Raw genomic sequence first — 27,916 nt, forward strand, 5'->3', positions numbered from 1 at the left:
TCATCCTTTCACAAGTACTCTTTAAATTTTCTCCTTATATAGTATTAATCTTTCTTTTTTCTTCTTTTTTTTTTTCTCTTTTTCTTTTTTCATAAACATTCAAATACAAATCGTTAACTAATGGATTTAAGTATGTATCTCGATGATTTCGAGTATGTGTGCTTGGTCGTCGCTTGGTTTGTCGTTTGCTTTACAAAAAAATCGTGTTACATCATTTTATACTACTTTACATGTAGCATAAAAAAATACATAAAATATTCGGGTCGCATGAGGGTCGATTTATCTTGGAACACAACGCGTATTACGCGTGCAATGTTAATTGTATTAAAAAAGGTTCTGTTGATATCCATATTTGAACGTTCTTTTGCTAATGAATATTTTCTTTCCTCTTTTTTTGAGCATTTTCAGGATCACAAATTGATGATTCCCCGAGACTATTTTGATTCGGGCAGAGATCGAAATATTAAAAAGATGACTTGTGACTTCTATAGATTTGTTACTAAATTCATTGATTCATGACGATGATGTTGGATGAATTATTATAAATTATTATCGTAATGTCTAAGAGAGACAATTTATTCTGGTGTTTGGATTATCCTTATTTGTTGGAAAAAGAGGGAACCATGATCGTGTGACTTCAGAAAAAAGACTTAACGATCTTCCAACGTTTCTACATCCGGTCTACGATATGACTGGATACTTTTCAGTTTGTAAATAAATCTTAATAAATGCTAAATTCTTAAATAGTAAATTATAGTAATAATACAAGTTATTCGAGAGAAGAAAAATATGATAAAACTGCTAATCAAAGATAAATGCGAACACTGAGAATAAAAAGTGTAAATCCATAATAGATCATCATTTGCAAGAACGGCAATTCCTAAAAAAAATGGTAAAAATTATGATGAAAAAAATGAAAGAAAAAAAAGAAGTAAATGCAAAAGGAAATATAAACTAAAGGATATTGTACGTGATGCAATTTATAAAACTCTATCAGTTTAATAAATTATACTTTCCTATTTAAGAGATAAAATTTTTCAATGTTATCCTTAAAAAAATATTCGGTCCTCTAGTAATCTTGATTTCAAGTTAGGCTCTTCTTTACATCGAATGCACAAACTAAAAAGTATAAATTAATATATTACATGTATTGATTAAATAATAGTAATTAAGAATATACAAAAGAGGTGTTACAAAGCCATGGACCAGTCCATGGCAAAAAAAAAAAAAAGAAAATATATCAACGTGTGCATAGAATACTTAATTTAATATAGTAATTTCAATTATTTTTTTTTTTTTCGTATATTTATGTATAATATGTATAGAAAGAAAAAATTTTTTGTTAACTTTCAATAAAGTATGAACAAAAATCCATCAAATGTACCAGAGCTCTTAACATAAAATTGAACACGAATATCAACGAATATTCTAATTTCATATTCTCGACATCGATATAACACTAATAGGGTGTAACATATTTTATAAAATCTGTAACTACGTGCTATTTCTTTTACACGTGATAAGCGATTGGCGTGAAAACGAACACGTAAAACGTAAAAATGAAAAAATAATAATAAAATAAAAAAATTAACAATATTAATTTTAAAAGAGGGAAAAAATTCGAACAATATTCGAAACAAGAAAAAAAAAAAGAAAAAAAAGGAAGTGATAAAATGCTAGGATACTTAACACACACTTCCGATTATTATAACGAACAAACTTTCCTTTCGTTAAAATGCAATACCGTATAAAAATATTTAGATCAATGAGCAACAACAAAATTCATAAAAAAAAAAAAAAAAAGGGAAGCGTTTCGATTATATCTTATAACTCGATTACATTAATCGATACGAAGACACATACGCTTTCACTTAAAAAATATTAATCCCTTTGCACCCGTACTTTAAATCTAAACAGAACGAATATTTCAAATATTTTTTATATATGTATTAATAGAATTCATTAATTTGGTCATTTTTCTTGTTTTTTCTTTCTCTCTTTTTTTTTGGTCTTTTTTTTATTTTTTTCTTTTTTGTCATCTTTTTTCGTTATTTTTCTCAAACAAACAGGACGACAATAAAATATGAGAAAACATGTATTTATAAAGCACTACGCGTTACGAACATATAATTATTCGAAGATTTCTAATTCAACCATCACAAGAGGAGTATTTATATATAAATTCGTACGTGAAAACATTTAACTTTGCGTAAAATTTATCAAACAAGCTTACATACTTACTTCAACTCACGTTAAAAAATGCAGTTTCGTGTGCAAAGGGTCGACAACAAATCAGTCCACGAACCCAATACACTCTGGTACATATCGATTAAATTAATGGTCGATTAACAGAACAGCGCGAAAAGCATTAATAAAATGGGACATCTTTGGGAACGATAACAATAATGACAAAAATTGATTTCTTACACGACTCGTAACAATAACAGAAATAATCTAATAATATTTATGTATAATATCGTTTATATAATAAATTAAAAGATACAGTTTATATCATCGAACTGTTCTGTTAACAACAGCGATAAAAAACCGAACATTTTCCATCGATTTTCTTTCTAAAAGCATCAATCATCAGACCATCTTTTTCTTTTTTCGTTATACCACTCATCTTTAATTTAACTTTATTGAGTTTCACACTTTAATCCTTTGTACTCGATTAATCTAACACGCAGAAAAAGATAAATATTAAATAAAATATTAATTAAATACTTAAAAAAAAAAAGGAAAAACAGCAAAAAGTTTTTAATCACTTAAAAAATCAATCGTACGTATGTTTCTTGAAATTGGACGTTAGAATCAATATGTCTTCCATTTAAAATTACGATAGTCGATACAAATCGATTTAGTCGATATAAATCGATTTAGTTGATACAAGTCGATATAAGTCGATTAACTATCATTTTCGATAAATATCGTAAAATACTGATATCCATTTTTTTTAATATCATATGAAATTATTCAAACGAAAAAAATACACGTTTTTATATCTAACATTCGAATGTAAAAGAAAAATAATAATAATAAAAAAAAAAAAACAAAAAGAAATAAACATACCTCAATAAAATTTGAACGTCGTTGAGAACAAAGGGTTAAATGCGATGATCGGTACAACGAATAGATCACTGGAATAGTATATATCATAGTTCATCATGCGACGCGATTGCAGAGCCGTTTATTCAACGCAGGAAAAACTTGACAGAACATTTCCATAAATATTACTTTAATATCAATGAAGGGAGGGTCTAGAAGCTCTCTGCTTTAACCTAGCCAAAAGCGCTTGTTCCCCATCATCTTCCGTCTTCGATAACATTCCTCGAAAGCTTTCCGATCTGTATTTATCCCTTAAGAATGTCCTCCTTTCTTCTTTGTACTTTTCTATCCTTTCTCTACACTGAGGATCGCCAAGATCTAACCCAAGATTCTTTAAATGCGTTTTATCAGAACTACTCGACGTAGCGTTCGAACCTGTTCCAACATTAGGCGTAGAACTGTGCTGCACGTCCTCTGTAACCTGTTTTACTGGTAAAGATGCTTCCTCCGTCATCTTATTGAATTTTGCTTCGTCTAAAGATCGACTGAGCGATGCTCGTGTCGCCCTCGCGTGACGAGCTCTCAAACATGGTGGCAAGTGTTGAGTATTATTTACCGGTGGTTCTTCCGACTTTCCCCGAGCAGAATCCAATTCTTGCTTCATTTTTCGCTCACGTACAATTTCCCTACCGATTTCAGAATCAAAGCTTCTTCGATCCTTGTTACTTTCCGCTTCGTATCTTCTTCTTGGTGGGACGGATAAATCTCCCACAATACCTCCAGATAACCTTTGCAATGCTAATTCTTGAAGTATAGCAGCCGTGTCTCGAAGAACGATAGAATCATCCACTGGAGAAGATGTATTTGAAAAAGTACACGATGAGTTTAAGGATGTTGTCTCGGATGCACCTTCTGGAGGATGAGCTATCTCACTAGGTTCTGCCGCATTCTCTGATGGTATTACCACTTCAATGTGCTCTTGTAATTGGCTGTTCTTCACGTTATTGCATTTCAATGATTCTTCAGCACGCGAGGAAAATTGTTTGTGCTGTTGACTGTTCTGAGTCGATTCCTTTGGCGAAACATATTCAAAACTTTGGCACTTTTCTGATTTTTGATTTTGACAACGTTGCTTGTTGTTATCGACATTAGTTAAAGATAAATCAAGATTTTGACTCTTCTTTGATTGATTGGGGAACGAGCAGCGATCACTTGCCTGAAATTGCGGTTTCTGATGTAACTGCAAGGAACGTCGAATTTCTTGTTGTTGAAAATCGAGACTTTTTGAGGATCGTTGAGAATTTCCAAAAGTTTCTTCTTCTACGAGAATCTGTTCCTTCACTGGATTCTCATTTCTATTGAACGTTTTAGTGTTATCTAATTGCGTGTAACAAGCGTTGTTTTCATGCTCCATTTCATTAGATTTTTGATTTAAATGAATATCTGCCATACTAACGGTACGTATCTTCTGATTTCCATTATCTTGATCTTGTACAGGCGAATGTACGATATTTGAAAAATTATTCCCAGAATCAACCACTCCAAAATTTGTTTGATCATCGAAAACTCTAGAAGTTCTTTGTACCGTGTTAACATCATGTTCCTCGAGTTCTCTATTATCAGCAACGTCGAATGTCATTTCAGCCGTTTCCTGAGGAAGAACGGGACTTTCAGTCAAGTCACTGACGCCGATGCAAGACGTATCAGTATCCACAGTTGAACCCATAGTGAGATCCAAAGAAGTTCTGGAAACATTTTCCGATATTGATCTTAGTTGCGGTGCATCCGTTGCAATCGCATTATTCACGGTGCCTTCTAAAGGATCCTTAGAGCTACTTGATTCGCTCGTAGGTGTCGTAATCGAACCGGTTGTCTCTACTATCACCCACTCACCAGAATCGTTAGTGTTGGATATCATCTGTGATGTTTCTGTGTTTGTAAATATCTTGTCGGAGTTATCACAAATCACAAAACCGGAATCAGGCAAATCCTCAATCGTTTGTTCGCATGACATCGGAGAATCGAGATCTGTTGCGCTGGATAATGGCAGTCCTGGTAATTCGTTCCTATGTGCGTTTGAATTTCCCGCCATAGCAGCATCGTCGTTTTGCGAAACGATCGATTTGTTCATCGGTACATCGTGTTTTCGCACGTCCAACGTATCTCTGGTGTCCCCGCTACGAGATTTATTATCTTCAACGGGACACGAGCTTGATCTATTTTCTATATCCTTACAAATAGACGTTGTTACTTTACTAGAATCTATCTCGCTAGGATGAGACATTAGCCTCTCGCAAGGCATCATTTCTTGGTCGACTACATCTGATACAACTAAGTTTGTTTCCTTCGAAGTCTTTTGAGTCTTGGAAGGCTCTTTATCATCGTACAAATCTATGTGCTTGTCGTATGTCATTATTCTCTCACAGGATTTAGCATTACTCTGCCCTTCTAAGTTTACAGATAACCTATGACTAGGGTCGGATGATTTATCGGAAGACACGCTAGTTCTGTTCAGTTTATTCGCGTTACTTTGTTCGTCATCGATTTCTAAAGGTAAAGTGAAACTTCGGAAACTTATCCTAGGACTGTTAGCTGGTACAGGTGACGTAGAATGCGGTGTTCCATGTAGTGTAGCGGGTGTGAGTGGGGTTGAAGCTTCGGATAATAACGGTAGGTACCCTGGTGTTGGCAAAGGAGATGGAGTATCCATGCTATGAATATCTGCAGATACCATCACCTGTAAAAAAAAATATTAAATTTGTTAATAACGATTTTAACTCGTTTTTACAAAAAACAAAATTCAAGAAAATTATACATAAAACACACGATATCATATACCTGATCAGGACTTTGGCTATCAATGAAGCGCAACTCAACGTCGCATTGCAGTCTTTCCTCTAATCGCGATCTCTTCCTCTTGGATCCACCGGTAGCGGCTATATTCTGCGTTCCTTCCGTTCTTTGTCGTCGAGGAGATGCTTCCACCGATGCAACTCCCCCACTCTCCTCCTCCGAGAACATTCGCATTTCTCGTTCCTCCAAGTCGAAGTTAAGCTGTATTTCCGACAAATCCAACGGCGACGCGGTATTCGGTGCGTCTGCTAAATGATCGAAATAGGAATCATGCGAAACTGATCGACTATGCCCGCAAGGTCTAGCTGGTGGCGGTCCCAGCAGAGGACCTAAACTGTCCTCACCATCCAAACTGTCTGCGCTTTTCACTGGTCTTAATCGTCGTAAGGAGTTTAAGGAACTTGGCACCGTTTCTGTTTGAGGTGGCGTGCCAACTTGTCTTGTTTTTCCTCTGGCACCCAAACCACCTCGACCGAACAAAGCTCTCCAGTTCAACGAGGGTGAACGTTTCGAGCCATTTCTCTTTCGCGGTAATTCTATGACCGTATGGTAATGTAATGGTAACCCGGCTGGACCAGCGCCCACTTCCACGTAATCAGGCTCACCTCTCAGGCTACGATTTCGAGCCTCTTCCAAACTAAGCAATCTCGCCGGTGTTGTAATGGCCAATGATTTCGGCCTTCCGACTGGGCCGTCTCCGAAAATCAATTCGGCGTAACAGACCAAAAATTCCGTGACCACAGCCTGCACACCGACGCCTTGCAACGCGGCTACGCCTCCAACCTCCAATTCCTTGCATCTTAAGAGATTCGGAGCCCAAACAATCGCAACGTTACGCGGCGTCATACCAGTCTCCGCTCCTCGAGCTGCGACTCTCACTAAATGTCGCATGAGATATTCTAACGTTCTGAAAATATAAATTATATGATTATTTTCTCTATTATTATCTTCCTAAAGATTTATTTTCAAATAGAGAGAAAAATAAATGAATGAAAACAAATTTTCCTTTTTTCCCCAATTTACCTGTAGTGCGGTGGTGGTAATTTTCTAACGGTATCCCTCATCCGCCTCAATCTTTCCGCGTCGGTACTAGCTTGAACCGCGCTAACGAAAGTGGAATAAAGCTGGTACGTACAGAGCGGATTCGGTAGCTCTCTGAAGTACATTTTCAACAACGAAGCGACAGAATGAATATCTTGTAGAATACTTTCATCGGAATGCAATGCAGGAACACGATCCTCGTCGAACGCGTTTCGTAATCTCTGAATGTTCGATGTCACGCCGCTTAGACGATATATACCATCCACCAGGCCATGATTCTCGATGAATTCAGCGCAGCACGTTAAAACAGTAGGCACTGTAAGCATAGTGGATCGTTAGAAAATCAATTGGAATTTAAAATATTAATATTAATATATACATATTTATAGATATATATATATATATATACCATCTTGACCAGAATTTAAAAGATGTTCCCCTAAATCACAACCAAATACACGTTCCTTCAGAATTCCTGACTGCTTCAATCGTCTTCTAGACGGTCTATTCAATATAAACGATCTGAAAAAGGCGATTAGCTTCCCGTGCTTTCTGAGCACCGGTTTCACGGGTAACTTTGATCTAACTGTCGTCGACACGGTGAGATGCCGTGGCACTTTATCCCCGATCACAGCCACACATTCGGCCGGGAAAAAACCGACTGCAAATCCGTGCTTCCCACGCCACCATGTACTCTCCCCTGGAGGGGGCATATCTATCACCGAAATCATATCTCCAACCTGAAATAGATTAATTTTTCTCGTTAAATCCATCCACTAATTAACTTCTTCCTTTCTCTCTCTCTTTCTCTCTCTTTGCTTTTTTTTTTTTTTTCGTTGAAAAAAATCACTTTGACGCCACGTTAGATTACTTTTTAAAAGATGGAAAAGTCATACCTGAAACGAGATTTCATCCGGCGCCTGAGCTACGTAAGGTCTAACAGCATAAGCCGCGGCTACTGCAGGAGTATTAATGGGGCATGAATCTGACTCTGGGACGAGGATTCTTCTTCCCCTATTGTCTAGCTGCAACCAATTTAACACAGGACCGCAATTTAGGCCTTCATGATTTAACTGGGAGAACCTGTTCAAATAGTCCCTCAGTATATCACAGGTGTTTTTTGGCCGTGTATCTGGAAGCTTGGTTAAGGAAGAAAACTTCCTGTCGAATATGCACCGATGCAATTGCTTGTCGAACATAACAAAATTGTCGTACGATCGCTGCAACGTCCAGCATGCGTCCCCGGATGTTACTCTGACCGCGTAGCTGTCTGAATCATTGGTACCCTCGCTAAGCGAAACCTGGAAAATCGACGATTTTTATTTTTTTTCTTTTTTTCTTTTTTTTTTTTTTAATAGAATTATTTTTTCTTTCGTAGGAAACATTTCGTAATGAACATTAGAAAGATTTAGAGGAAGGTTTTCGAAAAAAAAATCTTCGAAATGAACATTAGAAAGATTTTCGAAAAAAAATCTTTGAAATGAAAATTAGTGAGATTTTCGAAAAAAAATCTTCAAAATGAACATTAGAAAGATTTTCGAAAAAAAATCTTCGAAATGAATATTAAGAAGATTTTCGAAAAAAAATCTTTGAAATGAAAATTAGTAAGATTTTCGAAAAAAAATCCTTGTGATCGTAAGGGTTAAAAAGATTGTAGAAAATAAGAAGAGGAAGGAAGTTAAGAAAGATTAAAAAAAAAAAAAAAAGAGAGATGATTTAAAATAATGGCAAAAGAAACGATATTGTAATTAAGAAAAGAAAGTGTTTAGGTTTATAGTATTTTTTTTTTTTAATTGTTGTATGTAAGATGATAATTATTAAAGCGAGGTTAAAAATAGTTTAAAATCGTTTGAATGTAACTGACCTCCAAAGAACTGAGTTCAACATGTTCGTAATGAAAGTGGGCACACTCGTCCAATTTTGGAAACCTTGCTATACTGCTCATGTTGCTGCCAGAGCTGATTGGTGTACTGAAATCGTCCGTTCGATTACATCCTAATCCCTGCGTTCAATAAAAATTGTTACGATTTTTCTATCAATTTTATCACAAATCAAACCGTGTCTTTGACAACACGTTGAAGATTAATAATTACGATCAAGCAGAATAATAATTTGAGTAATATTAATAATATAAAAAACGTTTCTCAAAATTTCTTGTTAAAAAAATAACATCTATCTATTTACTCTATTCTCGATCCAATCAATGTACAGAATGTATATCTATGAAAGTATTTATGAAAGTAGAGTAAATCCATTCTTAAAATATACGAATATTTTAAAGAAAATAAATTGTAAAATTTTATATAAATTATTCGTTTGCTCAATTTTTTTACAAAAATGTATTTACACCAATTTCATAATAATACGTGTAAGAAATATAAAAAGAAATTTTTAAATATAAAATCTCATTGAAATATTTCTCGTATTAAACGTTTCGCATCGACGTGCGATGTATAAATAATTATATTTTTAACGCGATCTTACGTACGAGAGAGAACGTTCTAAATTTAAAAGAACGCGAAACGAGATTCGTTGCCAAAGCGGTGGCAAAATATTATCTTAGGATAATGTCAAAAATAATATGCTGTTGCTAGAGAGAAATGAGAACCGTGAAACAGTGTTATGTTCGAATAAACTTATTATGTAAGTATGTACGAACGGTTTAAACGGGTTTCGCTGCATCGCGTTTAACGTTAGCAGAAGAATATGAAGGCAGTCTGTGAAGGCAATTGAAGGAAGACGGTTGAAGATGAATCATCGTAACGTCGTTAACTAACGAGGGGAGAGGACCGACATCGGGTGATCTCGTTCAAATTTTTGTCCAAGGAATGGAACGCTTCGTAATAAATTAGGTTTAAATGCTCGTGTAGCGTTTATCGTTTTGGTGAAATCATCGTTCAGGGTGTGTCCTAAGTAGACGCCAAATTTGGCCCAAATCGATAAACCGAGTATGGCACACTGCCCTTCTAAGTGACAAACTTGCGTATATAATATCAATGTTCTCTATGTTCGAGTTTCTTGGTGAAAATTTTGAATTTTTTTTCTACTCTTACGTAGTTTTTTTTCTTTTAATTTTAAAATTGTTCAACTTCTACGATTCTTAATCTTTCGATTCTTTCGAACGTTAAAAATTCGTAAATTTTTTTCGCTTTTATCGTCGAAATATTTCGTTTTAAAATGTTCAAACTCGTCGACAATATGATGGTACTTTTTTTTAACCGGTTACGAGTTTAACGGTTAGACGCAATTAACGCGATCATTGTATAGAATTTGCCTTGAAAAACAGGTCAGAAGGTTCCACGTTCTTAAACGTTTAATTACAACGAAAGTTTCAAGTAATTTTAACGTCGAAAAGATATCGTTCCTCCCAAGAAATATTTAACTTCCGCTGTATCTTATTGCCGTATCGTATTAGATTTCCAATTCCACAAATTCCAACTTTTTAAGTAATATCGCTTCGATGAAATCAATCTTAAAATAGTTCGATAAAATTAATCAAATCTTAAGAAGTTTAAATGCGTCATTTATGACATGATCAAGTCATATATATATATATATATACAGCTTTCGAAAGATTAAAAAAAAAAAAAAAAAAAAAAAAAAAAAAAAAGAATCGGAAGTCAGTCCAGTCTTTCAGCTTGATACAAGGGACTTCCTCTTTAACCGTTGAGAGAAGCAATAGAGTAGGCTTTCAATTATAAGAGCACTGATCAATTATTTCGTTTGTCCAACGAACTTACATCTCGTTGCTGACTAACATCCTGACCTACGAATATATACATTAATGTGTTTATCCCTTTAACAATATTCTTCTGTCTGTTTATTAAAAATTTTGTTTATTATTACTTGACAAAAAAATTATTCAATCGAAATACGTTTTCTAATCGTATCGCAAAATAATTTTCCCCTTGATCGAAAAGATTTTTCAAAAAATTACTTTAACATAATATCCACGAATATCCTTTTGCAAATCGATCGAAAATGCTCCACATTTTCGACGTCGAATAAGAGATAAAAGAGGTTGAGAAAATCCTTGGCAATAAGAGATAAAAAACTGTACACTTTTATCCCAACCAAACCTTTCCTCTTTTTTCTCTCCCCACTCCTCCCTCCCTCTTCCCGCAAATGGAATACAAGTATCCGTGTCGCGAAGCACGCGGCTCGTGCACTTGAACAGTTTCAGAAGGAGGGAAAGAGATCGCGGAGAGTATCGACGAACGAGTGCAACTTGTCTTATTTGGGTCATTGTATTTTTTGGCAACGTCGAGGCAAACATCAAACCTCTTCTCTATATACGTATAAGCGAGCACTGTTCTCCTCTACTCGTCCCTTCCCTGGGAAGGCTGGCAATCGCTCGGAAACGATCGTTCCGCGCTACCTCCTCCTTTACGCTTCTTTAAACCTGATCTCGTTGCCAATCCGACTTCGAGCCTCGTTCGTAAATCTATGTAATTGGGAACGGTTACGCTCATCCTCCGATCCATCTATCGTCGTCTATCGATACCGTCTCGCATTTCCTCTCATATTCCTTCTCTCGTTCCTTCGCCTCGAAATAATTTAATTTAATAATTAAATACCGTTGATCACGAAAACCACATATTATTGATATACGATAAAAAAATATATCTTCTCGTATCAATCCATTTTAATCATTTTAAATACAGGGATTTATATAGATAAAAATAAGGGATAATAAGATATAGAGAGGGAAAAGAAAAGGAAGAATATTTAATATTCTTATGGAAATTTCGATAATTGCGCGGAGGAAAAAAAAAAAAAAAAGAATCGTGGAATTTGTTAACGCGAAATATCGAAACAGCTGCAGCTTCTCTTTTCCTGTTAGTAGGTCGACGAACTTTTTGGCAACACGAGGCAAACCATTACGAATGTTGGAAGTATACTCCTACTTCCACTGGCCGATCTTCTTTCGATAAATCGCGAAAGAAATTAACCAGGGAACGAAATTCCTTCTCCTTCTCTGCGTTGTCTTAATTTTTTTCTCTCTCTCTCTTTCTCTTTTTTTTTTCTCTCTCTTTTTCTTGCTCGCTTTAGATTAGCATTTCTTAAAACATTTTATCTCAACAAAAGAATATATATATTTTTGCTACGAAGTAAAATTAATGTACAATGTGCAAGATCATGTTTTATTCGAGCAAGTAACCGGATATAATCAGCTTTATCTACGATTATCTAACGATATATGTATTCAAACGTTTCTTATTTTCGCATAAATAAATAAATAAACGATTTATCTCTTCTGCTCGACGGTGCGAAACAATCGCGATCCTTTGTAATAATAATTTGATAAAGAGAGTTCAAGGAAACGGCGATTAAAATTATTTTCTCATATACACGGTGTCGATATATTCTTTCCAATCCGATACTTAGAAAAAGTATTATTAAAACAAGCGCAAAATTTATTATCATTGTAAAAATATCGATTTATTTATTAATAACAAGGAAAACGAGGATGGATCTCGTTCTGCGCAAATTTAAAACGTTTGTAATCTAATAAAATAAGCAATTTCGATATTTTATTATACCACGCCAACTTTTACGCTTCTAAGTTTAAAATCGACTCAAACATGTTCCCACTGATACATTAACACCTTTCATAAGTAGAGTATAACGCAAGGAGATGATTTTAAAATCTCTACACGTATAAAGAAAAAAAAACAGTTACTTCTTCCATTTTCCAAATTCCAAATTTTCTACTTTCTACGGGTGATGAGGTATATTTCAAGGCAGAATAGAAAGAACGATCGGCAGTGAAACTCGAACGCGAAAATTTGAAAATGGTTTCGCGGGGGTGGGGCGACGAAAGGAGACAGTTTAGGTAGGGATGGGATCGATGCGCGGTTAAATCGTGCGAGGTCACCGATTCCGGCCAAGCGCGGGACCGCGGGAAAATTTATTTGGAAAACGTTATCGTTGGAAACAATCGATCGTGGAGTAGCCATGCGAATCGAAGCATAAATTTTATCTTCGATCATCGTAGAAAACGGAATTAGAAGACAGTTTTTTTTTTTTTTTTTAGAGGGTTAGTGGAATCGGATCGGCTTTCTCTTTTTTTTAAACATTGTGGATACATATTCTACGAAAGGAGAGAAATTGTATGAAAATATTGTTTTAGATTTGAAACTTTATTAAAAAGTTGCAAAGTTGGAGCGCAATTGCGAGAAATGTCTAAATACATGAAAAATATGAACAAGTACAAAGAACATTCAAGGTAAAATGCTCGTTACAACGTTTGGAGAATGGAACCGTATTTAGAACGTTAAAAAATGCATGTCATATAACAAGATCCGTGTCTTTATAACGATCAAAATTGACAAAATGTAAAAACTAGAAATGCCTGTATAAAAGATGCACAATCTACTCGAGTAACATATGTAATGGATTATCAACGTTCTCAGAAACTGGGCTAACATTCTCAACAAGCTGTAATGTAATTGGAAAAATACTTGGATCGAATAATACTTGGGATCGACATTGGATGCCAGAAAAAAAAAAAAAGAAAAAAGACGAGCTGTGGATGGATAAGAGGTCTGGGTTGGACGTTGTTCGAAAGCGAAACGCTATCAGAGAGAGAAAATTATTAGGCCATGCGGGAACGGGTGAGGAAAGTCGAAGTGAACTTGCCGTGATTCGATTATCTGTTCGAATCAGGACAATCGAAATGGGGCAGAAACGTGACAAGGACGGTCGCACAGGACGAGTCCATTTAAACGCGTCTGCACAAGCAACCAATATCGAGAATCGTATCGACGCGACGAATAATCGAGTCGTGTAACAACAACGAACGAATCAAAAAAAAAAAAACAAAAGAAATTAATAAAAAAAAAAAAAAAAGAAAAACTTCGTCCTTGGAACCACTTTGCCGAAGGGAAAAGGAGGAGGGAGGGAGGGGAGACAGGGTCGTGCGATGAAAAGGTCTACTTGATCAAGATCGCAAAGAGATACAAAGAGTCTGAAAAACCAGTAACGACAAGAATAAAAAAATAGAGGGTAAAAGTAAGAGACGACAAAGGGGGGAAAAAACGAAGAAAGCGAAGTAAGAAAACGAATTGTGAAACACTACCTGAACGCTGCCCAAGAAAATTTCGATAAACCGATACGAGATCCTCAAACACATCGGAAATCCTGCAGGAATCTACCGATGACGATTATCCATAGAAATCGGGCACAATGACGTCTCGAACGTCTCCCTTTCCTCCACTACCGGCCGCTCTCCTCCATCCGGAAATTCAATTCGAGCAAATGAACCTCATAAAAGTGTGCGTGCTTGCGTGCGTGTCTGTATATATATATGTATACATATAATATATATATACATATACGTATAACTCGTTACTTTGGGATAAAGCGATCCTAGGCTTGACAGACGGAAGAAAGTGGACGACGAACGTGGAAAACGGAGAAGCGATTTGGTCGGCGAGACGAGACGAGACAACTACCTCGAGTCGGGTGGAACAGCTGGCACAGGTGGCGAGAAGGACGCGACGCATAGCGTCGCGAGCCAGGGCAAGCGTGAACGGACGACGACGTCGAGACGCGGCTCGACGCCGGATACCACCACCGTCGCTCGACTCGAGCCGACTCGAGTCGACGCGGCGGCGGTGATTCTGGCGGCGGCCACGGCGGCAATGCCGCTCTCCTCGGGGATATACTGGCGGCGCGGTGGCGATAGCAACCGATATGCCAAAGGGGTGGCGGTACCGGCCGAGGGAAAAATGACTGGTGATTGGATACTGTGGTGGTGGTGATATTGGTGGTCGAGGGAAAATCGACGAAGATCGGGCCGACGGAGGTAAAAATGACGGTGACGAGGGTGGCGACGTTGGTGGATACGATACTGGTGAAGGATACTAACGATATTGATGATACCGATCGAGTCGAATGTATTAAGGAATATTGGCTGGATACCGAGAGCGACGATACCACGGTGAACGGCGAAGGACACGACGACGAACGTGTGGAATACGAATACGCGTATACGAATCGAAAGCGGGGAGGAAACGGGGGAAATTGGGTCACGGAGTCACCAGCCAGCCTCCGCATCGCACACCGGGATGCCAAGGATCCGAAGCAACCGCCCTGCACCATCTTCTCCTAATCCCGTTGCTGCGCGCACGATTTAATGGATTACGAATGGATTTTTCATTGCTCCTCTCCGAAACTGGCTGCGGAGGGGTAACCATTCGTTGCGTGGTGGAGGGGTGGAAATTTCACTCGTTGATTCGTTGCATCTGTGTTTTGACCGCTACGCAATGCGGTAAAGCGAATGTATAAAGGTAATGTAATTTTGGAAATTATTGGAAAAGGTGGATCGATGATTACGAAGAGTTTTTATCGAGACAATCCCTGAGGAATTCTCGATTAAATGTTAATTTTCTCGTATTAAAAACTTTTAAAAGCTGCTCACAGTTAGAATGTATACTTTCGTAACGAATAATGGGTTATAACGCGGTTCATCCAATCATAGGAAATCACACGATAATATAACAAATTATTTGAATAGCGTATGATTCCTCTAAATCATCTTCCAAGAAAACTTTCTATTTTCTTCACGCAACGTTAAGCCCGTAGAATAGCCGATTACTTTCATCACTATGCGACTATTCTCGCGTTGCCATAAGTGCTTATTTGCAACTAAGTAACATTGGATAATTTCCTATGAACGACGTTATTTTTCTATCCGGACGATACCCATACGTGCCGCAACTTCGTCCGAAATAAAAACTTGATCGAACATAAATTGGGTCGGGAGCTTGCTCAACTTTGTAATTCGAACTTAATGGAACTCGATTATTCATCGATACAGCGCTTCCTAATATCTCTAAAATATCTCACTTTTACAGCGATATCTAATATTTAACGTAACTTCAATCTAAATATTTCACTTTTTTTGATTGGAATAGATTTATAACTTCGATTTCCGATGATTCGTTTTATAAATTGAAAAGCTTATGAAGTTTTCGATAAAAATCGAAAAGTTACGAACAAAATTACTATTGCTCCTTTACATGATCACGTGACTATACGAAGCAATATGATTGGCATTCGAACACTCGATCATCAAGAAAGAAAACTGTTAGAAGTTTTGAGGTTAGAATTTACGAAAATATAATATCTTTCGAAATTAACACGGAAGATTAAATTAACTTAAATTTTCGATATTTTATCGTACGTGAACAAACGATAATCTCTAATCGATCCCAATTTCGAAAATCATTTCGAAAACAGATATCGCGTCGTACGTCAATCGTACCGTGCCGTAAAAGTAAGTTCGCCAATGCTAAAAGGAAAGAGGTGTACGTACATTGTGTGTATCATCGTTAATGCTAAAAGGCAACTGCCTTCCGCCTTTTTCACAAGGGCTTACAATAACGCCTGATGGAAATAATAGTTTCGAGCAAAAAGTGGGTCGTTCGAGTAACACATCCAATCAAACAATAATAATGCCAACCTTGGGGAATTAAACTAGGGCGGTGCCGGCGGCGCGAAGGAATTCGGGATATGAAAATTAGGACTCGGATACGACATCTAAAAGGTGAAAAAAAAGAACACGATCCAATCTTTTTCTCGATCCCGATTCCCTCGTTACATATTTTTACACTTCATTATCCATTCGATTTGCACCTACTTATCTCGAATAAACGCATTAATATCGATACGGTAGAACGGTTCTCCGTGTACACGTTCAGGGACGAGTAGAAGAGAAAATTCTCAATGATCAAAATGAACGAGCAAACAAAATTTAGAGAAATTAATTTCAATAATGGGATCAATGAGAATCTTCTTTCGCTTTTCTTTTTTTCTTTCTTTCTTTCTTCTTTTTTTTTTCCTTTTGAATACACGATTATTTTTCATTAAATATCTTTTCCAATCAAAGAGATGGGAAGAAGAATGGAAGCGGAGTGGAATGGAAGTATTCCACGTGTAATTTCGTCGCGTCAGAAGGATGCTTTCGGGATTCCGCGAGAAACCCTATCCGACCAAGTGATGAGTCACATGGCCTAAGTGCTAGGATTCAATCTGCGAAAGCTGCGTCGAAATGCGCCTCGAACCGCGCCCATCTTCGTTAGAACGACGTCTCGGAAAAAACTATATGATCATGCCTCCTCTCTCTCTCTTCCCTCCCTCCTCTCTCTCTTTCTTCCTTCCTTCCTTCTTTTTTTTTTTTTCTTTTTTCCTTTCCCTCCCTTCCTCCTTTTCTCGTCCCCGTGCTTTCGAATCAATAATCCTGAACAAGGACTAGCCTCTTTCTTTGATCGTAGGAATTCAAAGGCCACCCTTTTGTCTGCATTCCATGCTCCGGCAAAGAGTCGTATCCACAGAGTCGTTTCCATCCTCTTCCGTTTTATAACGCGATGACACGAATAAATGCATGACACGAGGTAAATAATATTCACGCATCGAAATCGTATTACGTATAGACAGATATCATCAACTGACCGACTGTTACCCTTAGTTTCTCAGAAACTAATATTTCTAAGATGAATAAATATATTCAAAAATTGATTTTACACGCGTAATTACCTCGCGTATTTTTTTTTCAAAATTCATCCCCTTTATGGTTTTATCGCACATCACAGTGACAGACATTTTACGAATGCGTAATGGGTAATAAGGGTGAAAGTCACCCTCGAGATCGTATCTTTCTTTCCAATTCTGCGTATACTATTCTTGTTTTCCTCGCTTCTCAGGAAAAAGAAAAGATTCGATTGGCCAAGGATGGAGCAAGGACTCGTCGTCGTTTCTCGAAACAATCCAAGAGATTGGCGATAAACCGACGTAAGTTTCCAGTTGCGTTCAACAACTGGCCGAGCTTCGCATTTTGCACCCTTTGCACAAAGTTTCTGTTTGCTTATACCGAACACGCCTCTCCCCCTCCTCTTCTCCCTCTTCTCCCTCCTTCCTTGGCAAACTTCATCTCGCTTCAACTCCGCTTCGTGGAACCTTGAAATTCTCTCTCTCTCTCTCTCTCTCTCTCTCTCTCTCTCTCCCTCCCCTCTCTCTCTCCCTCCCCTCCCCTCGTTTTTAATTTCGAGGAGGGAATCGTGATTTACGATTTATGATCAACGAAAATCTAAAAATACGTGGAAGCTGAACCTACAAGTATCCGGATACATCGATCATTTTTCAGTAAATGTGAATTTTAACATTCAAAAAGTGATGATGAAACCAGTCAATTCCATTTATTATTATTATTATTATTATTAAAAAGCAGATATTTTCGAAATGATTAATTGCTTTTTGAATAGAATATTTAATTATTGTGCGTGATTATATATTCATGAGGCTGTAATATTAATTCTAATCAACGTTAAAGTTGAAAAAAAAGAGGAAAAAGAATGCAGTGTTAGTTCATATTCATGAAACAATTTTCGATTCTAAATTTGCATTAGATGAGGATGGAAATAGAGCTGTCTCTGGTCTATCTCATTTCTAATATCCTTGTAACTTAATAAATAAATAAATCTCAACTGGCATCTTTATGCTTGTTTAACCTTGTACATCACGTGTGTGTGCAAATATTATATTTTTCAAAAAGAAGAAAAAAAAACTATCATCCTCGATAAATTTATTTGGAAAAAAAAAAAAAAAAATAATTGCGACGAAATTTCGACTCCGTTAATTATTTTTTACATCTTCTGGATGAATTCATTTTAATCGAAACGTAAAAAAATCCATGAAAAATCGATTTTTTTATTTCAACTCGACTCGAACTCTTCTTTCCCTCCAAACAATATATCTTTTTTATCTTCTTTCAGCTTTTAGACCAACCAGAATGCTGGTTCACCAGATCCAAGATCTCGCAAGAAAAGTTCTATTTCTGGTTCGAACATAAAATTTCGCACACCATTATTTACGTCTACTCTTCTTCTCTTCCGATCACCGCGAACGATTGGAATATCCTGTCAAGCGTGAAAACCCATCCCCGCCAATATATTTTACTCGTTGTTACTAACAACGACCAACCAAAGCGGAATAAACACGAACGTGTGCACGCGCGCGTGCTACTCTGACAATGGGGGAATATCCCCGTTGTAAAATAATTCTATTGCCGTGGATCCGTTTCGATGAAAAGGATCGTCAATCATTCCATTAATCGATCCAACTAGGGTTAGATTAGTTGGAGAAAGAGTCCACGATTCTTCTTCGCCCTCTTCGATTCGCATTGCGATCGAATTGCGATTAATTTGACGTAACACAAATTCGAAGAATTGAAATGGATCGGAAAAATTCGTAAGGAAATAAAATTAATCGTTGAACCGTCTCTTCTGTGAATTTTCATTAATCAAACTTTGAAAAAACCTTTGGAAAAAATTCGTGAAGAAGTTGTGATAAATTTTTACTTTACTTATCCTGAATAATTTATAAGTTTCGAATGATTTAGAATTAGAAGAAGAAACATTCAAGTTTTATTTTACGCTCTCAATTATCTTTTTGTTTTACGTAAATAAATAATAAATTGAAGATAATTGCATTTATGGATCAACTCTTTTTTTTTCAACTTGTAAATCGGGTGAGTTGAAATTAGAGTTTTTTGCGCTCCTTTTGCATATTCAATTCTCCTCCGTTTATTTGTTTTTATCATTTCTTGCCAGAGAAGAGAAAAAGATGTGGCGACAGAAGACAGGTGACGAACAAAAAAGGAAACGTTACAGAGAAGGGAGACTTTGCCCCTACTACGTCATTGACGAAGATACGTAACACGATTAGCTATAAGGAAAAACTAGTCCAACGAATACCGTATTCCTTATTAGAGAACGTCCATGCAACTTTTCCTTTCTTCAACTTCGTCGTTGGCATACGAACGAGTGATCGACACGTTATCTTGTTATTGATTAAAAAATTTCAAGTGTCTCTTAATTATTATCAATTTCGAAATTTTATCTCTCGTTGTCATTACATTATAATTATAATATCATCGATTCAGAGATTTTCCACGGTCGTACGAAATTTTATTATTTGGAAAACCATTGAAATCAAATGTTGAACTATGCGAAAAATTTCGAATAAAGATACACGTATATAAAAATAAAACGTAAAAATTTTTCCACGCGACGAGAAAACGAGAAATTCAATTGACCAAAAAAACATACTAATAAACAACATCTCGTCGTTTTACTTAAGTTTTAATCTTATATGAAAAATCTTATATTCCTATCTCCTCTAAATAATCGAAAAATTACACTCGTTTCATTGACTTGTTTATTTATTTTTATTAATTATTATTATTATTATTAATTAATATTATACGTTATTATTATTAATTAAATTAGATCTCATTCCATTCGATTCATAAACATAATGAAACAAGGTTTTTAACGGATATAATAAGGTTTAATTAATAGAACCGCGTGTCGCGCACATTCGATGCAAACGCGTGAACTTGGTTGAAACGTAGCCAGCCTCTGGCTCCCGTTAAAATAACAAGTATGCAGAGGAGTTTCAGCATCGAGGCAGCAAGAAACCAGCCGACATATGTATGTATTCGTCCGGATAGAGAAGCGGTCGTTGATGAAGAGGAAAAAGAGAAAAAAAGAAAAAAGAAGGAAGAAAGAAAGGAAGAGAGAAAGAAAGAAAAAAAGAACGTCTGCAAAAGAAAACACCGAGTGTACAGAGCAGATGAACGCGTTCCACAGCTTAACTCTCTGGTAAATTAATTTTATCAAGGCGTACCATGTGGAACGGTCGTTGGTTAAATAATTGGCGGTCAATTAAATAAAATAAATTTGCGCTAAATTCTATTAACATTTAGTTTACACAAATGGTATAAGAATATAAATAATAATCTTCACAATTAAATTCATTCGTTTATATTTCGAATATAATTTTAATTTTTCTACTGCAATTTAAGATGGTAAAAATAACGTGTTATTTATTGTTTCCTTTGCTTTTCTTTCTTTACGCGTCAATACGTACGCTCGAGCAATAAAAAAAAAAAAAAAAAAAAAAGAAAGAAAAATTTATCGGTTAACGAGCGAAAAAGTGTGATTTAACGTCAAGTCGAATTAAATTCCAATTTAACAGTCGTTTTAATCATTAAACTTTTCTACGCGTTTCGCTCTTTCGCCACGGTTGACAATTTTACAACTGGCAAATTACCACCACACGAATAGACGAATTTTGATTAAAAATCCGATCGCTTTCACCGTGACTCATCATCTTTCTCCGATCTTTCTCCGATCTTCACTTTATCTTTCATTCAGAGACGAATTTTCAATGAATCACGCACCATGCGTCTCCGATAATTCCTCCACGAAGAAATTTTTTTATAATAATAAATCCGATCTTATCGTAGAACAGATACGATACGATGGAAAAACTATTTTATTTTCTCGAATTTCACGTGAATTTTTATTCCATTCCCGATATCTAAATACTTGAAATACATGTGATATACGTTAAGATGTTTAAATCAATGATTTAAAAACCACTTCAACGTTAGAGAATCGAAGAAGATTAAAATTCTACGCGATAAGAAGTGTAAACACCGTATCTTCCAATCTTCCAAAAATGATAAAACACAAATTTCTATTCGAACATCATTAAAAGAAAGAAAGAAAAAAAAAAAAAAAGATATACATTTGCATGATTAAATCAACGAAACGATAAATCTATCGTAAGATCAATCTTCTAATTATTTCCACGACAAGACTGTTGTGTGGTGTAGCCACAGGGGAGCCTAGGTGTGAATAACAGCTGACAAGTCTGTGAAGGGATCTCCGATGGATTCCTCTTCTTTTTCTCTTTTTCTCACTCCCTCGCGAGGCAACTTAATTTGCGTCGCCAGTCGAAGGGTTAACGCTTCGGCCCAGGGAAATGGAAGGCTTCCGCCGAGGTGGTGTTCCAGAGGAGGATGTTGGTTACGCACGTCCCCGTGTTATAACGTCTACACTTACGTATACACGCCGGCAAAAGCTCTTATCGATTTGCTCTCACGCCACCGAGATGGACGAACGAGAGAGAGACCGGAGCGAAATAGAAGCAACTTCCGCATTCTCCCGCGGAGAACCGACTTTACACAGGGTGTTGATAAATTCACGGGATATTTTTGATTCTAGATATCGAAGGAGAAGAGGGGAAATTGTACAAAATGTACAGAAATTAAGAAATTGGATGAAATAGGAACAGCCTATAAGAATGAGGTGTTGTCACATTGCATGCAATTTATAATATAATAAGCTTTAACCGGTATTTTTATATCGCAATTTTTATCTTCTCGTTATTTCATGAATATGCAGAAGAATCTTTAGTACGAGGCCAAAAAGTTTGAGCGAGACCATCTTCTATCGAGGGGAAAAGGAGATGGAAGAGGAGAGGGGAAAAAAAGAAAAAGGTAAAAAATGATAGAGAAAGCTGGAAATCCGTTGTCTCCGTTGAATAACCGCTTTTATTTGCTTGGTTGGCACATTGGGAGCTATCGAGCAGCTTTATGAAACATTTCTACTATTTCCTGCCTGGCCGTCGAGTATGGTAAAGTATCGTGGTATCATCGTACGAGTAAAGAACGAGCGGAAATAACGAGGAACGTAATAGACAGGATTCAACCTCGAACCTCACTAAGGGATGAAAAGTGACCCGTATTAGAAGTAGATCGAAATACGCGTATGTGTAATTTAATAATAAATAAATGAATCGTGTCGAAAATGACAAATTGCGAGTGTTATTGTTATTTCGTTTCACGAATGGCGAGTATTCGAAAGGGGGGAAAAAAATCTTTGAAAAGAGGATGTTGAAACGAGTCACTCTGCGTATCGTGACTGGAAGAAATTGTATCCTCCGTAAAAAGAGAAAGTAAATGGAATCGGGGAGAAAGCTGAATGAAGAAATAATTTGAAGAGAGAGAGAGAGAGAGAGAGAGAGAGAGAGAGAAAAGAAGAAGAAAAAAAAAAGGAAGAAGATTTAATATTAAAGTCGTAAGAGTCGGAAGACGCGTCGATATGCGGTTTCCGACCTATACCAAGCGAGGGTCGCGTGTGTAATTAACAGAAAGCTGAGTCTGATATCATCGAGATGTAAAACGAGAATGAAAGGAAGATCAAGGTAAATGTTTCTCACCTTTCTGCGTGAGCGGTAATAAATATACGATTGTAGAGAAAAAACTGAAAACGTCTTACGTTCAGATTGTTATCGCGCTATAACCACGCTATAAACAAGAGTTGATCTTACGATCATACGTGCAAACATAATCGCAAACTGTGAGTAAATATAGATGTGACTAAGTAAATTTTTATCGCATAAGAATAATAAGGAAGATCAATTTCCATCGAGAAGGGAAAAAAATCATCGTGCTAATTTGCTAATTATTTGAGAAAATTATTGGATTGATCGAATTATGATAATCGAATTATAAATTATGATTTCAACGGATATATCGCAAACAATTATTTCTTATATGTTTCTTTTTAATCAATATTTAGCAATATACCGTTCTATCGTCGTCGAAACAATAATTATTATCTAATCCTGACTCATTTTTCCAGGAAATCATTTCGTTATACTTTTATAAAATTTCACTACCTAATGCATGCTCCCATAATTTTATTTTTACGACATTCTCTCTCTCTCTCTCTCTCTCTCTCTCTCTCTCTCTCTCTTTCGTTTAACAGCGTAAAGAAAATAATCGAAAAATAAGATATATAAGGAAAGAAATTAATTTACTCACTTTTGCAGTTTGAGGCTCGATATCGGTGAGTCGTTGCGCACGGGGCCTCTCTTGTGCCGGTCCTGGCATCCTTTGCAACCTCTCCGTGGACGAGGACGAGGAGGATGAGGATCCAGGCCTTTGGCCTGGTTTGCCACGCGCCAGGATGACGGCAGGATTTTACTTTCCTCTCGATTGAACCATTATTCCTCTTTCACGTTCTTCTGCGCAAACAATTTCCGTTGGATACTCAGACGTCTTTATAGCCATACGTTTATTATAGCGGACGAAATATAAACTCGCGTATATATACATGTACATACGGATATATCATAGCGGCTAACAACCGTGGATACTCGTAAATTTCACTCGAATCAACTTATACTCGGGTCGTATCGACGCCTTCTTCGAACATTAACTCGTGTTTCTTCTCGCGCGAGACATTAAAGATCCAAAATAAGAATTAAATTATTATTGATGAACGAAGAAAAAATGATCCGCGAGATATTTCTTTCAATAATAAAAAGACAATGAAAGGGAAAAATTTAGATTCGTTTGCCATTTTGTAATTATTTCAGAATCTCGATTCAAATTTTATCGAATTTTAAATATTTTGTGGAATTTTGAATGAATATATCTAAAGAAGATGAAACTTCCATTAATTATCTTTTTTAAAAATTTTACTCATAGAAATATTATAAGTATTTTAATATAGAAGGATTATACATTTAAATTAAATTCTAATAATTCAAAGTTCTCTCGTTAAAAGAAGCAATGAATTAAATAATTTATTTATTGCTCGTGAAATATTAAATATCCTGTCGAATAACATTCGAGACCATTTGAATAAACGAGCAATTTAACTGTTTCTATATTTATAATTCATAAAATATAATATAATATAATATAATATACGTATAATAACATATTTTTACGTTACAATCATAATCTATTTGTAATCTTTTTCGTAATCCAAAGAAAAGAAATCGAATCGCATAAAGAACGAAAAAAAAAAAAAAAAATAAAGACTTGAATATGAAGATTGAAAGATTCGAAGGAACGAACGAACAAAGAAAAGTGAAAATAGAGTTGGTAATTAATTTTTACGGTTGGTACGGTCCCGTGGCGATTCTTATCCACGAATCGAGAACACGAGACGGATGAAAGTTTCGAACGCGAGTAAAACGCCATGTTTACCGAAGGCGGTCAGGTGAATTTGCTGTTTTAAATCTGACGGCCTTGCCGCGGCCTACGATCTGTAGATATAATGTAGATATATCTAACAATTGTCGTGAACTTTAATCAAGCGAAAGTATTACTCTGATCGACGGCCAACCTAATCGATTGTTCCTTGAGGCGGGCAAAAATTTTATTCTCTTTTTTTGTTTTTTTATGCTTTTGTGAGATTTTAATATGTATATATACTGTATAATAAAAATTTGGTAATCATGATACTAAATTGTGATATTTGTTTCTTTTTTTTTTTTTTTTTTATTAAGATTTTATTTTTTTCAAGGAGATTAAAAAGTTACAACTAAGTTAGGTTAAGTACTAAGAAATTGTAATTGTAAAATGAATAAAGTTTAACTTGAATTGAAATTAGAATATTTTATAATTTTAATAATTAATCGTCTTTTTACACAAAAATTTGTAAAATATATAATTAATATCTAATTAATAAATATTCTTTCATGGAATAATGTTTTTCGTGCTAAAGAGAATATCCGGTTGTATTCAAAACTGATGTTGCTTTCTTTCCTTTTTTTATTTTTACTTTTTCCTTTTTTCTTTTTCTCCCTCGTTTCTTTGGCGAAGAATGTATAGCAGAAACGACAAAGATAAAAGTGTAACAAAGCCACAAATAAAAAGTCTATGCCACATCCGTTACCATATATCGAGATCTTAAATATTCACGGACACAGAATTTATAGTTAAACACTTAAAAAAAAAAATTCCCCGCAAAAATGATCTCGATTGTAATATTTATCGTAATCAATTTTCAAAATTCAATTTTTGTATAGTATAAGCCATAAGAAAGTTTTCGCGTTTCTTTAATAGTAAATTTGATCGATAAATTCGAATCCGTAGAAGTTAATTCGATCCATATGTGTTTGGGCTTCGGTGTCGTGCAAGTCAAAACTGGTAAGTGTCCCCTATTATCTTTATTAAAATAATAATAATAATAATAATAATAATAAAAACATATCAAATATAGCACAATAATATCTTTAATAATTAAAAAAAAATTATATATTTTTATTTTCATATTAAATATATTATAACTACACCAATTAAAATTAAAAAACTTACGATTATAAAAATATTCATCTCTAAAATAACTTTGCAATTTTAACATCAATTTACATGATTGCGATAGTTAAGATATTGCGGTAATATGGATAATCAAACTGCGCTCGAGAACTATGCGATCGAACTAAATTTTACGAAGTCGTTGACATGTCGCTTGATAAAGCTTAACGAGCTTGATAGAGACAAGTCAAGGTGGAGTTTTTCAATAGGGAGAAGATTACGCCATTCTGATAACTTTACTATGCCAAGGTTACTATCTTCAATGCGCGCATTGCAACTGGAATGTGAATGTAATGTATTCGAATCTTTTTCTTTCACGAATTCTCCCGCCTTCTGCGTATTGTTATTCTCATTGTGATGTTCCAACACGCGCAACCACATCCATTGCTTAATTACAAGCCGCACGGATTGTTTTTCTCTTATTCCGGTTGTGCAACATACATACAATGAGAACTTAATTAAGCATCGTACACACGAGAAGCCCTTATCGCGTTACACGCACTTCAATTCCTATATAGTAACTAAATTCTCATTTTTACGTTCGTGCGCGCCAACTCGCTATCATTTACACTTTGTCAACACGTTTCTTTCATATACCTTGCATATACCAGCTCTTAATCGGAATTTACAAAAAATTATTATGATTTGTATACACTTAGACAATTTGGAAGATATTTTCATTGATACTTCATGATTGACCATAAATGATTACGAAAATATAAAAATTGTGATTATATAATCTTAAAATATAATTTTTGATAAATATACACATATGATAAATAAAAATAAACATAGAAATAAATGTTATTTTGATGGTATAGTATTTAAAATCTTTTTGAATTTAATAATAGCATAATAAAGTTTTGTTATACATCCTGAATTTTTCTTGTTGATTATTGGAACAAATATCTACGAGAATGATTACTAAATTTTGAGGTTATAAAATACGCCGAAAAGTTTTTCGGAAATTCAACTCATGCGGTACTATGCAATACAGGGTTAAGTGCAATGAACCTCGCATACGAAATTGCATCGTCGTAATGGATCACATAAATAAAATACAAAATATATTTACATCATACAATTCGATAATATAGAACAAGGAAATATTAAATATGTAGCACATAAAAAGTTCAGAAACAGCTGGATTATCGACTCTCACCTGAAACTACGAACGAGGGGAAGTAACGGCGGTTATGTCAGGGAAACGACAATACCGATAATTCTTTGCTGGCACATCGTAGACTAGGAAAGCCCTTTTACATCCTCCGCCATTTACTGCACCGTTACACGCACACACGCATTCACGATGAACAAGAGTAAGAGAAATACACAAGGACACATAATTTTACTGCGAATAGTTGAAAATTAAAACGTACTTACATAGGTTAAGCATATATTCCAAAAAAAATCATGCGAAAAGGAGAACGGTCATTTTGATTCGTTTCGCGCGCCGATTGTACACGAGTGCAAATAAGGCCACGTAAGGGGCATCGAAACGGCACTTGCATACTAACAAGAGGGAAGCTCCTCTTCCCTTACCGTGTGTATATTAATATACGTTAAGCCGTATGATACGCACATTACAATAGGTGTATGCATTACGTACTTGCATGAATATTACCACTCCCGAAGTTGAGAATCCCTGCCTGGCGAAACAGAGGCAGGGACAAGGAACGAGAGAGAAAGAGGTAGGTTCACCACGAAGAAAAACACACGTCTGCCGGAACGCGAGCCATGTTTGTCCCTGGTTAATTCACCGCGAGACTTGTAAACCAATACGGAGATCTTGTTGACAGTTTTGCTGTGGCATTGCCTTCGATCTTGTCCACAGACTTCACTAAGTTCGCGACAAAGTTAACCTTCATTTACAAGTTCCAACAAAATGCCGTTTCCGCTCTCTACTGTCAATCCGACCTGCCTAACCTGATCCTCGCGTCTTGACTGGAAGAAGAATGAATACTACGCTTGTTATGCGCAACTGCACTTGCGCAGGATTCTATC

The 27,916-nt window shown here is 35.8% G+C and overlaps 1 protein-coding gene and 1 long non-coding RNA gene across 11 annotated transcripts; one reads left to right on the top strand and one right to left on the bottom strand.

Annotated features, from left to right (window-relative positions):
• Positions 1-34: 34 nt before the first annotated feature.
• On the bottom strand, positions 35-27,898 carry LOC122721068 (rho GTPase-activating protein 32). Of its 10 annotated transcripts, XR_006347859.1 has the most exons (10): positions 27,522-27,898; positions 23,624-23,826; positions 8,807-8,944; positions 7,839-8,243; positions 7,352-7,682; positions 6,925-7,258; positions 5,887-6,808; positions 3,238-5,785; positions 3,073-3,140; positions 35-1,119 (listed from the first exon to the last, which is right to left on the bottom strand). XR_006347859.1 is itself a non-coding variant. In XM_043948294.1 (9 exons), exons 2-8 carry the CDS (start codon positions 23,690-23,692, stop codon positions 3,245-3,247), a joined length of 4,740 nt encoding a protein of 1,579 aa, XP_043804229.1. In that variant the 5' UTR covers positions 23,693-23,826; positions 27,522-27,898; the 3' UTR covers positions 35-1,119; positions 3,238-3,244. The 10 variants fall into 10 exon arrangements, 6 of the variants coding, with proteins under 6 accessions (XP_043804229.1, XP_043804231.1, XP_043804226.1 ...); XR_006347858.1 differs by having other exon boundaries at positions 3,073-5,785; XR_006347857.1 differs by having other exon boundaries at positions 2,242-5,785.
• Positions 16,521-19,272, top strand: LOC122721069. The gene is made up of 3 exons (XR_006347860.1): positions 16,521-17,342; positions 17,652-17,739; positions 18,720-19,272. It is a non-coding gene; the product is annotated as an uncharacterized LOC122721069 (long non-coding RNA).
• Positions 27,899-27,916: the final 18 nt, after the last annotated feature.

Source organism: Apis laboriosa, unplaced genomic scaffold (genome assembly GCF_014066325.1).
Source record: "Apis laboriosa isolate Shangri-la unplaced genomic scaffold, ASM1406632v1 scaffold13_cov153, whole genome shotgun sequence".
Lineage (NCBI taxonomy): Eukaryota > Metazoa > Arthropoda > Insecta > Hymenoptera > Apidae > Apis > Apis laboriosa.